This window comes from Schistocerca gregaria, chromosome 4 (genome assembly GCF_023897955.1).
Source record: "Schistocerca gregaria isolate iqSchGreg1 chromosome 4, iqSchGreg1.2, whole genome shotgun sequence".
Lineage (NCBI taxonomy): Eukaryota > Metazoa > Arthropoda > Insecta > Orthoptera > Acrididae > Schistocerca > Schistocerca gregaria.
In genome coordinates this window covers 126,679,210-126,691,995 of record NC_064923.1, presented here as the reverse complement: position 1 = coordinate 126,691,995, position 12,786 = coordinate 126,679,210, and the positions used below count along the sequence as shown (strand labels likewise).

At 46.1% G+C, this 12,786-nt stretch overlaps 1 protein-coding gene across 4 annotated transcripts in view; it reads right to left on the bottom strand.

Annotated features, from left to right (window-relative positions):
• LOC126266957 (uncharacterized) overlaps window positions 1-12,786 on the bottom strand; it is a 1,160,365-nt gene that overhangs the window by 47,699 nt on the left and 1,099,880 nt on the right. The window contains exon 1 of one of the 4 annotated variants that reach the window (XM_049971675.1): window positions 8,328-9,186. The exons of 2 other annotated variants lie outside the window; for them this stretch is intronic. In XM_049971675.1, the coding sequence (XP_049827632.1) occupies window positions 8,328-8,583 (256 nt within the window). In that variant the 5' untranslated portion in view covers window positions 8,584-9,186. Of the gene's footprint in view, window positions 1-8,327; window positions 9,187-12,786 lie in introns of those variants that run through there. One more of the 4 variants, XM_049971674.1, reaches the window with a different exon arrangement.

Genomic DNA, 12,786 nt, shown 5'->3' with positions numbered 1-12,786 from the left:
ATCGCAAGCGATATGTATTGTTTTGCAAGCCAGCGTCGATTTGGTACGCAAATGTTTACTACAACAAATTCAAAGTTTACAAACATGTCCTTCACACGCATCATCCACGCAAAATTTTCGGCGTTTGAGTTACACGATCTCCACCGCTGATTACTTGAACGATATTCATAATGACTCCCTTCAGACACATTGTTGCTCATTGTAGAGAATATCCCCGCCAACGCGAACATATCGCCTAAAGAAATTTATACATTTTAACACAATAACAACAGTATTACTATCGTTTTAAACGACTTGATGACTATCCGGCGACTGGTAAGAAAAATTCTAAAAATACTAACGGGAATATTCGCTAAAAAAAATCAACCTCATACAGTGGGATGCGTGTGTGAGAGAGGGGGGGGAGGGGGGGGGGGGGGGGAGAAGACACTTCAGCAAGCCACCGTGTCACAACCGCTGTGTTTACGCCAGAATTTTGGCACACTGTGGTCATCTGTCGGCAGGCACGCGCCGAGTTGTTATCCTGGATGGCTCAGACACAATAAAGACAGATGTGGAATGCGCGCTCCGGGAGGCTTAAGGATGCCGCGACAGTCGGTATACTACCTGCAGGAGATAAGGCACGCCGAACGACCGCACACATCTCCGCCGCCGGAATGCGTGGGTAGTCGTGTTCCACCTGTCCAACTCGGTCTTAGTGAGTCTCCAGGTAACCGAAATTATCTTGCTGAACGGAGTCGATTCCCCATCGACAGTAACGGCGAAGAGCACGAAGTACCATCCAGTCACTGGACTGAAATTTCCCTCTATTTCTTCCCTTAATCCTTTTTTTATATACAGCATTGAAGGAAGGCCGAAGCATTTCATAACAAGACTCTCTACGTAAACAAAACATTCAAACTAATACAATGGCGACGGAAATTGTGCAGACCAATTTCTAAATCAACAGTCGTTCGCAACCTAATAGAATATACCAGGTAAAGCAAAAGTGGATACGACAAAAATGGATACCACGCTGGACCAAGTGGTCAAGTTTCCATGAGACATAAAAAGCAACAGCGTAGGAGACCATCAACTGACACGAATCATTAGCGAGTTGACAAGATTCGTTAGATCGGGCGTGTGCTGTCTGCACAGAACTGTTGCGTGATACGATAACAAAACCTCGGAGGCAGCGTGAAGTGAATATCTCGACAGTCCGCACCCAGTTACAGGGAGAGAAGGGAAGAGTATGCTCTGGTCTGTTTGAAGCTTTTGAAGTCAATGCTCTTACTTCAAAGGATGAAATGGGGGCATTAGAAGTTTAAGAAAGAACCAGCGATCAGCACAAAAAATGATGGCAAGCCTTTCTTGTGGTCGATAAAGGCGTCGTGCTCTTGATTTCTGCAACGCGGCGCCAGATCTTCAGTGTGTTGCATTGAGATATTCCCGCCTCTTAGAGATGCATTTAGGACGGAAGAGATCAAAACTTTCTAAATTTCTTACGAGAATTAGTGATCTCAAATCTCAGAAGCAGGAAGAGAGCTGACTGGTCACCTGGACTTGTCTATCGTCGCCGATCCACCGTAAGCGCTCTTCCGACTTTTACTAGCCGTTTAATCGAATCCTATGAATTTTTTGAGATCACATATTTTATGACAGACGAATTGAGGCAGATAAGAAACTGCACACCTGATTCCTTTTCTCGAGTTCATCAGTGAGGACTGTGCATCGGCTTTCAGTGGAGACACTCAGTGGTGCATCTATGTACAGGCAGTCAGGCGAAAACCGAACACGGCTCACGGCACAGCTGTGAGTGGTGCGGAGCGGCCTTCTGGGAAGAGATTTATTCCGGAGCGCGGCCTCCAGACGCTTCCTGCGCGAATCCCGGTGAGTCTGAGGCCTCCCCCAGGCAGGCAATCAATGGTCGGCGCCTGGTCCACGGCCAAGACGCGCACCTTGTTTTCGGCTGCAAGCCTGCGACCTGGCAGACGCTCAGCCGCTGGGAAATAACTTGAGCCACCGGCGCTTATCTCACTGAGAGCCTGCCAAACAGCTGCTGACAGCCCACGCGCCGTGTCGCTAAGTCACACCGAACTTCAACCCGACGCTACGTCTCGGAATCGCAACGTCCTGTCAAATGGCAGCAGCTTCACCACAGACGGAACCTTAGGCAATGGTAAAGTTCGATTTATTAAGGACCAGATAAAAATTCGTAATGTATTTCGGAAATGGAAGACGCACAGCCGGGAAATGAGTGAATCATTGGTAGCCGGTCATTCGTCAGTGAGTCACGAACAACCGTATAGAAACCTGAACGCTAATAAATTTTGCCACCTCTTGAAGACGGAGACTTGGGTAATTACATGCATATGCTTTCAGGGACAATTCTCTGAAGATAAAATAACTAAATGAGACAAAAACAAGCAACTTGAATTTAGACGACCATTTTCCTGTCCAGTACTGCAGAAAACAGAATTATACGTTTCAACGAAGACACAGACAATAAGTAGTAATGAACATTTTTTCAAAAATATTTCATTACTTAGCTGCCAGGTACTTCGTAGTCAGCAGTATTTTGTTACAGATTTTGAAAGGCCGTTGCCTTGCTCTCTGCAAGATCCACCTCGTTTGTATGCCTCGATTTGCAATGACAACAGTCTGTAAACGAGTTACCGTGGCACGACGTCAGGAGCCTGTAGACAGCACGTTGCCGCCCGTTAGTTTAACGGCTCCCTGAAAAGCCCTTCTCTGCGCTGGACCAGACGAGCGGCGGAAGGAGTCAAAAGAAAAAGGAAAGAACTGAGCCGCTACGACCAATTTAACTGTAAATTATGGCTCCTAAAGTTTACTCCTTACACGCTTCAACGTTTGTTTATGCGTACAGCAATATGGCTTCCTCCTGGATGCTTTCAGAGCTTCTGGCCATTACTCAAAATTAGGAACCACGTTGCCAGCTGTCGTAACCGTTGTCACGTTACTGAACGGAGCGCTCTAATAAAACAGATATTCGAAGGAAGGGGAGTTATGTAGGATATTTCTCTGTGTAATAAATCTGACCCTGATATATTCAGTCGAGTGTCGTAACTTCAGAGAATTACTGTGTCGTAATACTTTCTAGAAAAAGAGAATGCATTGACAGGTTGCCGATAAGCACTATATGCACGCCAAGTGTTGATGCACCTAGCGTGACGTCACATGCTGCACGTAGAAACCGTGATGTGTACCAACAAGTGATTCAGATTGTAGACAGATGGCGTACTACACGAAGGTCGAGCAGTCGTCAATGTGACCGTAGAGTTGAATGTTACGTCAAGCGCAGTTACAAGGATGGAAAGACGTGAGAGCAAGGACGAGCGTCAAGTCATATACCGCCAAGTCAGCGTGCGAGTAAACTGAAAGGGGGCAGATTTATGGGTCTCGGAAAATGGGTTTTCCATAGATTGGCATTTCAGCTCGTACATGGTACATTACTACGACACTGATGTGTGTGCTTCTTTTATCGCCTATCCATTAAAGAAGCTGAACTAGTCTGAACTGAAAAGCCGGCTATGAAAGCGACAAAACAGTGAAAATTAACTATGCTAAATACCGAAAAGTCTGGGGAAAGTTTGAACCGTTCTGTCGTTTTAATAATTTCTGTACTGCCGTGTACTACTCCGTGGTATCAAGTTTATTTCGACGAGACGTTTCGTTCTCGGCACTGCACAAACGGTAGTCACTGGAAGAGCCGGCGGCACGGACGTGAATGACTGCACCGCCGCCGTTAACATTGCTGCCTACCACGGATCGCGGGGCAGTCGCTCGAGATGTGAGGTCCCGGATTTCATGCACTCGTGTATCAAGAGCAGATGCCGACACGAAAAAGACGGCGCGCGGCCAGTTCCGAGAATCGGCATGCGGAGGAAGTGTACGGGAAGAAGCCCTAGCAAGCCTAGGCGAGGCGAGTGATCTGTAACGTCCTCTAATTGCTGCTAAGTGGCTGCATCCATCACGCCGGCGCGCCGGGTTCCGACGCAGCGTCCCGCCGAGTCGCGGCTGTACCAAAAACTACAGCACAGAATCCAGACCTGCAGCAGGACGCGAGGCCGGCAAGTGCTAAGCAGCAGGCAGGCCCTAAGCCACGCATCTGCCGAGGTAAACTCCACCTGTGTGTAATACATACCGTACAACAACCTCCGATCACGCTCTCTTACCCTCCGGATCGTTTGCGTGCAGGATGATTGTAGGTACCCCTCTGTAAATGATCGAATTCATCTAATTCTATCATTCGCCATTACGAGGGAAATATATTGGGAGTACTACGTAGTTAACAGATTCGTGCTGGGAGAGGCTCTATCAGATTTAAAGAACAAAGCTTCGCGATGCATAATGTCTTTCTCATGGCGTCCTTCGCCGGACTTTGATGACAGCTTCTAGGATGCTGTGATGATGACTGAACAAACCAGAGCGGTTCTCCTTTGAGCCTTATCAAAAACTTGCCATAAACCGACTTGGAATTCAACAAGAATGGGTCGCTAAGAGTAAGTGGTCTCTTCCATGGGAGAATTGCACATCTGACGCCTATGGCTAGATTTACGAAGTTGCTGAACTTTAAATCACCCTTCAAACTTCAATAAAATATCTGAAGGTTTTGACTGATGGCTGATAGTGTCGAAAAAAGATGCACGGCCTCTTCATCTACGTACGTGCACGGTATTACAATACATTTATTCACACGAAAGTGTCAGTGTATCCTTGACACAAATGCAACGTATCTGCAAATCTTTGTGGTTTTTCTAACCATTTTTAAGCGATGAGATCTGTCTGTATACTACTATGAACACGTCAGTGAGGTGGGCTACGTATGTTGTGGACACTAGAGACTGTATCACATTCCTTTGAGATGTACTGGTCATCACTGTCGTTCTTGACATGTAGCCCTTAAGAACAACGAACTGCATGTATGTTTCGGTATTATGTAAGAATTAAGTGATGCTGAGGAATTGTAACGAAAGAAAGCAAAAAGGGAAGGAAAAGAAAAGCAAAAGCACGGCACCAACCTGACTGAGCTCCTCCGTTAACTGTAGCTGCCTGAAACTCATACACAAAGAAAACAAAAAGTTTCATCCGAAAGGTGCTTACAGAATAATGACAGGTGTTGTTTGGTCTCGAGAAAAGTTACAGTGCGCGAGCGCAAAATATGCCCATAATTTTACAATTACCACGCTAAGGAGCAAGAACGATGTCGTTGCAGCTCTCAGCTTAGCGCAAAAGACGACTGCAGAAAATCATTTGTTCTTTGAACCTTTGCGGCGGAATTGGTCGTCATTACGTGTGTACGACCCAGAAATAAAAGGGGGCATACAGAGGCGGCAGCAAAACAGCAAGTGGCCAGATAGCGCCGTCTTGCGGAAGTAACATTCGTTAACTGCCTTCGAATACCAGCCAGCAAAAGGAGCACATGAAGGATAAGTGACTGGTTTTTCCCCGTAGCCGAAACACAGAGAACAGGTAAGGACGAGCGTCTTCCGCGAAGGCGCTCCGTGCGGTACCAGGCGCGCAAATGTGCCCCACAATGGAAGCGCCGCCTTTCGCAAACACTCATGTAGACGCAATTAAAAAGGGACATTCTCGTCCGACGGCAACGTACTATCTACTTAGGCAGAATGGATTTCTTGTACTTAGAAATTTAAAACACCCAGCAAAGCCGGGAAAGATCCTGGGATATTCGTTTCGTAGAACTTCCTGCAGTAATCGCCGGAGCTACGACGCAGGTAGTATAAGCAGCAGGGACCAACAAAGCTTCCGCGGACGCACAGATTTGGCTAATCTATTTCGAACAGTTTTGGAGCGCTGTTTCGGGACACATGTGGAGCGCTGAACTCGTTGCTACAGGTGAGACCTGTGAGATACCGTGATTAGGTATATCACTGAAAGACATCGGCGGAGACGAAAGGTACGTTCAATAATTTCAAGGAAGTGGTAGATATTTTACTTTTCACGACAGCAATAAACGGAAAGGTAATTCACATTTTTAACTCTTGAAAGTGCTCGCAAATTACGCCGGTGCGTAGCCTAGGCTAATGTCGTTAGAAAAACGACTATAAAATTGAGGGTGGTATCCAAATGCGCTTGGTGCAAAACTCGTAAACGACAGGCAGACGAAAAATATCGCGGAACACTTGCTGGAATCACATCCAAAAGCATCTCACGGGAGTGATTTAAGTTGGAATGGCCACAAAATGCAGCCTCGTGACAAGCGATGGGAAGACTAAAACTCATCGGTAGGATCTTAAGGAAGTGTAATTCGCCCACGCAGAATATAGCTTACAGAACTCCAATTGGACCAAATGTTAAGTCTGGGACATTTGCGAATGTGGATTAATTGAAGAGATAGAGAAAATTCAAAACATAACTACACACATTTGCTTACTCAGCGCGGGTGTATCACGGAAATCTTCAACAAATTCTCGTAGGAGACGGAACACGTACATTATGTAACCCCTTCAACGACGCAGCGTACGGCAGCTTTGCAGAAATGTAGTAACCAATGGACAGTCCCGACTTTTGGCTGGTAATTAAGTGCATCTGCCGGTACCAGAGACTGCCAGAGTAACGGGACGGGCATTGTCGTGCAGGTAGTGCCGGCGCTGACGTCACCGCGCGGGGCCCACACACTCGCAATGACCTACGGCAGGTTTCGCAACCCAGAGCAACGCCACCGGGCACATTTTTGTGCCGCGTGTCAACTGCATTCCTCACCGCGGATCGTAACTACCCGTCGACGCTATGATTCAGCGGCCGCACGAAACTTTTCGACCGCGCAGCCTGGCAAAAGGACACGGGAAAACAGCAACAGGTGGTTGTGCGTGCGATACCGCGGGGCGCCGCCTGATGCGTTATCGACACACGCAGCGCGAACAAGCACTGCGTCTCATTACACGGCTTACGTGGAGAGCCGAACACCGTCCATCACTCTTGCGCCGAAGTTCTATCTTAACACCCACGAGTATATTTTGACAACCACCGTGAACTGGGTGAAGTGAGCATTTCCTTATACAATAGGGAATCTACCTGTTACATTTACAGACAGCATAAGAAGAAATTCTGCTTGTTCGTTCGAGAGACCTTTTATTACCCTGAACTGAATTTATTTTCTAGTTTCCCCTCCGGACGCACGATTCAGGATTTCTAAAAGTTTATTTTCACGAGATAATGCCCCAATATGAATTCCACATATTTCAATAGTGTGCTAATATGGAGCATCCAAGCTTTTCGTCAGCTATCTATTTCGCACACAATCTGCAGTCTCGCATCAGTATACCTATGTGGTCCCTCAATTTGGGATTTCTACCCATTTTGCCACTAAATATTCGTATGATTTGTCTGACTGTAGTAATGATACACAAATAGCTTACCGGTAATCAAATGTTTGACGTCTCATGCAGTATACAACTTTGCCTTTATCTACTTTCAGAGCTAGTTACTTTCTTTACACTGAATAGATATTCTGTCAGTATCGAACATTACCAGGTTTTAATCGGCTAAAACGTCTTCATACGTTAAGTCACAGGTTGCAACTGAAGCTGTCCGGTATGCTGTAGTTTCTGAATCGTGGTCTGAACATGGCTGCTGAAACAATAGACAACTAGAGGTTTTCGGATGACGTCTGCTCAGTGAAGCTTGAGATACGGCATTCCACCCCAAGTATGTAAGTAAGTTTTGCCGTCGACAACTTAACTGGAGTCGCATCCACGGTGGACAAGAATGACGTAGGAAACCGGGCGTGGAGTTTTCCAATTAACAATGAATGTTAACAATGAATGCCTTCGCTTTAAGCGATTTAGATAATCTAAGGAAAATCTAAAGCAGACAATCGAACACGGGTTTTAACACCATTTCTCGAACAGGCGAGTATGGTTACGACGTACAGAACATACTTATGGTTCGGGGGCGGTAGTTAACTATCAGACTAAATTAATACATAATAACAGGAAATTAAAAATTACCAAATATCGAAAGTAATGAAAAAAGCAAAAAATGAGCAGCCCGCACAAAATATGAAAAAATCGCTAAAACATACAAAATGCAATAAACACTGGAAGATTAACAAAAAAATTACTGTACGTTTGTACATAGTCGCCCAAAATTAAAGATAAGTTTCAGGCCTTATCTCGCAGCAAAGATTCAGAATAATATAACGCGAGTCACCTAATCGTTATATTTTCAAAATATTAGTTCTGTTCAAAAGAAAAAAACCACTATCAAAAAGTATGTTTAAAATCACTGACAATCGTATCGTAGGTACGCACGAACGGCGCTGAACGACCAGAGGAGTCGGTTACCGAACGTCAAAGTGGACTTACTACGTATCGCTAAGCTGGCCGTGCTGGACGACGAGGATGACGGTGAAGAAGAAGAAGGCGACAATGACGACGAAGACGTCGACGGCGTGGAGGGCGGCGCCGGACGGCAAAGGAAGGAAGGCTGCGAGGGGTGGCGCGCCGGGCGCGGTACAGCGATAGCGCCTCTGGAAGGCGCGCGCCGGCTGGCCACCGTGCACGTGTACTGCGACTCGCGGACGGCGAACATGTCCTCCAGGTTGCAAGGCGTCACTTCCATCTCTCCACACGGAGGTGCAATAACACAAGAGGCGGACAACGGTGTCGGTCGGAGGACGACTGCTACGGCCCCTGCTGCGCGCTCGACTGACACTGAGCTATACCAACTGGTGTATATATACGCGCCTAGTACCTCTCGCTAGCTGGAACCACACACGTCATCACCAATTCACCACCGAGCTACGGGTGAGCGGAACTGCCAAGGGCCGGCCGGCGTCGGCACTTAAATAAAGTCCGCCGCATAGTAGTCACCGCAAGAAGGGTGTACGGACTATCCCACCTCGCGAACGCCCCTCCTCCCCCCCACCCTCGGCTATCCTCCCTCCCCTCCCACCCTCCTCGGCAGCGGTGTTGCAGTACGACAAAAGGCTGGGCCTTTCCGAGCGGTTAAGGTGAACACGTCCGATTAGCCAATAGGCTGTCCAGGTGAGTGTGCTGCGAGGGTGGGGTCTCGGTCATTCACAAGAAAAGCGTGCGCGGCGGGGGTCGGCCGCGAGGGTGTTGCGCGGCTCCAGCGCTGGCATCGGCGCTGCTAGCGGATGCGCACACGGCGCGAGCCGCCGCACGGCGCCCTCCCGCGCTGTCACTGAGCACGGCCCGGTTCCGACGGTGCCCCCCACCACTCCGCCGACACGCGGGTCGCGGGCGGTGGAGGGGGCCCCGCGACACAGGGAGGGGGCAGCCGGCGCGGTCGGGACCCCGCTGGCGTCATTCTCGCGGCAAACGCGCTGGCGAGCGGGCGCTCGCGAATCGGCGGTTCTGCATTCCCCCCACACACACTACGCACTACGACGCGGCGAGCAGGCGGCCGCGCGCATCTGTGTTACAGCATCCACGTTCCTCGCGAGTAGGCAACGGATTGTTTTGCGGCACGTATGGCAGGCTACGGCTCAATGCAAATTTACACGTGTGCTGTGTCGAATCGATCGTTTAATGTTTTCAATAATTCGTTGTTACAGGTGACTGATTCGAAGACACGAGTACCGAGCACAGACTTTGGTGCCAGATATTAGTCTTTTGCTGTGTTACATTACGCATGTTTTTTACCCACTGGATCCGTCTTTAGGAGCAATTTGCTTTTTTACATTACCGATCTTTCCCATGCTCTTGAGCTATGTGAATTTGTGGTGAGCGGTGTTCCAGAACCGATAACTGTGGCGTGAAAATGTCTGGAAAGGTCAGTTTTATTTTGTGTTCTTCGATTCAAATTTTCCATTTTTTGAAACACGCACTTCCCGTGACAGGAACGCACTTTCCCATGAATTCATCTCTTTTTAAGCAAATTGTTCCTGAAGATGTGGCCACGGTGGTCAAAATGCACATCGGCCCACGACAAGACACGAATCATTGCCACTGAAAGCGATGTTTGCTTATACTTCCCGAGCTGATTCGTTACAGATATTTTGATGATACTCTATGCCCGATGAATCTCGGTTAACCTCCTGACGAAGGATTGGTGAGAGGGACCCAATTTAGCCACAAATGCCTTCAAAAATCTTTCTTTTATTGCCTTAGACGGTTTCTGCAGCTGCACACGAACGGAGGCTATTTTTGTATTCATTACTTACTCAATGTTCTCTGCAAGTGTGTCTCGATGCTGCACTTTATGTCAAATATTTACGCGCTGGACCAGTTGTTTATGATACACAATAACTTAAATAAATTACAAATCTGATGGGTTTACGAACCATGTGATTTAATACTGAAACTTGAATGTGTTCCAGTGACAACTGTTTTTTTATAAGAATTTGTACTAACAAAACGAGAATTTTTTTAAAAAATCGCTAGTCACTTTCTGTTTCTTCCAGTAACTAAAATCGATTTATAATAGAATTATTAGCTTTTTCATCGAATTAAGTCAGTCTTATACCATGAAAGGTGATGATATTTTTATGTAATAAATGTGAAAGTACCACCCTCAAGGAGGATGTAGCTGACCGATAATGGACATGCAAAAAAGAATTTTTAAAAACGAGTTGTCGCTGTTAGCGGTCTTCTTCATACAGAAAAAAACAGTACACTATTCGGCAATAAATAAATAAAATAAAATAAAAACGCCATGAAGTGTACAGTGGATTATCCACCTAGGTCTCTCCTCGCACTCGTTCAGTGTACACCATTTTTCGCATGCTAACTAGCAAATACAAGTCGAGTTCAGACTATGATAGTATCTGACTTGTGAATACCCAGTAACTGAAAGCACTTATATAGTAAACTACTTTGAAACTCTCGATACAGTTAAAATTGTGACCAGAATGCTCTACAGCGCAGCTACTTCTTGTTAAGATATCTCATGAACAACAGTCTCGGACTGAGTCTTGGGTGGGGCTGTCACTTAGACCAAGAAAGCGAAAACCAATGACGGAACAGATGCCGACGGAAACTGAACTAGAATTGAAATATGAAGTTACGCTTTAGTGGCCGTTACAATGGCCTTGCCCTGCGTCCCAAGGTAGTACAGCGGTCGTTTGCACTGTTTGACAATACCCAGTCACTATTGTCCAGTACCTTACTAAAATGGTTCTTAAGTTTCCACACGCGGTCTTTTCACTACAAGGGCATGCTAGAACCGACACTGAGGCGAAAGTAAATATTCTGGGTAAAGTCTTTCTTAACTGTTTGTATTTTTTTCACCAAAGCAAAATTCAAGCACTGTCTTAAAATGCTGATGCATCAACTGAGTTAATTTTTTATTGATAAATACCGCTGTTTAAACTACAATAAAATGGATTGTAGTGCAGTATATTTCTTAATAAAAATAAAAACCTTGAAGTGCAGAACATAGTTTCAACGGGAAACACACGAGAAATATTCAAGAAGCTTGTGAGATGATCGATTTCAAGGAAATGTGTTTACTTTTCTATCCAAAATGATTTTTTTCTATTTGTCTTCTAGCTCTATTTTATATTATTTTAATTCTGTATCTGTGAATGAACTTCAAAATCAATAACTATGTATTTTAATGAGAAAGGGTACCCTGGTCCATTATGTCACGTTGTCACAAATCCTAAGGAGACTGCTTTAGCTGTATGGTAAAACTAATATAACACCAAACGTTCCACTTTAAGAGTGGGGTTCGTCTTTGTTTGACACCAAGTTATAGCAGCCTCCCTTAACTGTGTTAACTGTTTAGCGATGCTCTTTATAGAGGATGAGGTCTTTACTGAGCGCCTTACTCTGACGACACCATCTATTTGTCGACCTGAGCAGAAAAAGAATAAAATCAGTGGCCGACCACTAGGGCTAATGAAGACCGTTTACCATTGATTCTGTGCTATTTTATGACACAAGGGAACATTCACAAGTAGGGAGTATTGAGTCCTGCAAAATTTTTCTGAGCAGTGTAACTGACATCCTAACATACGAACTGTGCGCGTCTCGCTGTACTCTGTCTAGACCGGCAGTCGGCTGCAATCAAAAAGTACAACATTCAGCTAACAGTCACAGAAGTAGTCAATCCACTTCCTTACGATGGAGATCATTAATTTAAAAATTTTCCTCGAATGGCAAAATCGCACTGTCGCACAGAAAAAAAAAAAAATGAAATGAGCGTATGGCATTGTTAGCCGGGATGTACCAGTCGGGTTCGGCCGTCAAGTGCAAGTCTTATTTCAGTCGGCGTCACGTTTGACGACTTGTGGCCGATGATGAGGATGAAATTACGATGAGGAAAAGACAACACCCAGTTCCTGAGCGGGGAAAATCATCAACCTGGCCGGGGATCGAACCCAGGCCCAGTGCATGGGAGGTAGGCACGTTGGCCTCCAGCTAAGCAGGCAGACTGTCGCACAGAGTGTCATTGTAAACGCGCGCACGCTTAACTGTATACAAACAATTTAATTACTGCAACTCTTTTTCAAAGGTACGAACACGGCAGTTCCGGTACTGGATCTGATAGCTCGGCAATTGGGAACTATTACAAAATATATTTACATATGTGTTTTGCAAGCCGCAGTGCAGTTTCTGTTGCATGGTGCATCAATTTAGCCCCTTTCCCTCAACTTCCTGCTTCAGCCACGAATTGTGCGCGGGAAAAATTGACGGTACACGCTTGTATTATTAATTAATTCTACTTGTAATGGATGTCAGAGGAATTAATACGTCACTTGACTCGTAGTGGACGGCATGCGTGTCATCAGCCAAGCCATTGGTAGACGCTATCGAACCAACGGCACAGACATGTCGAAAAATACAGTCCTTCAGA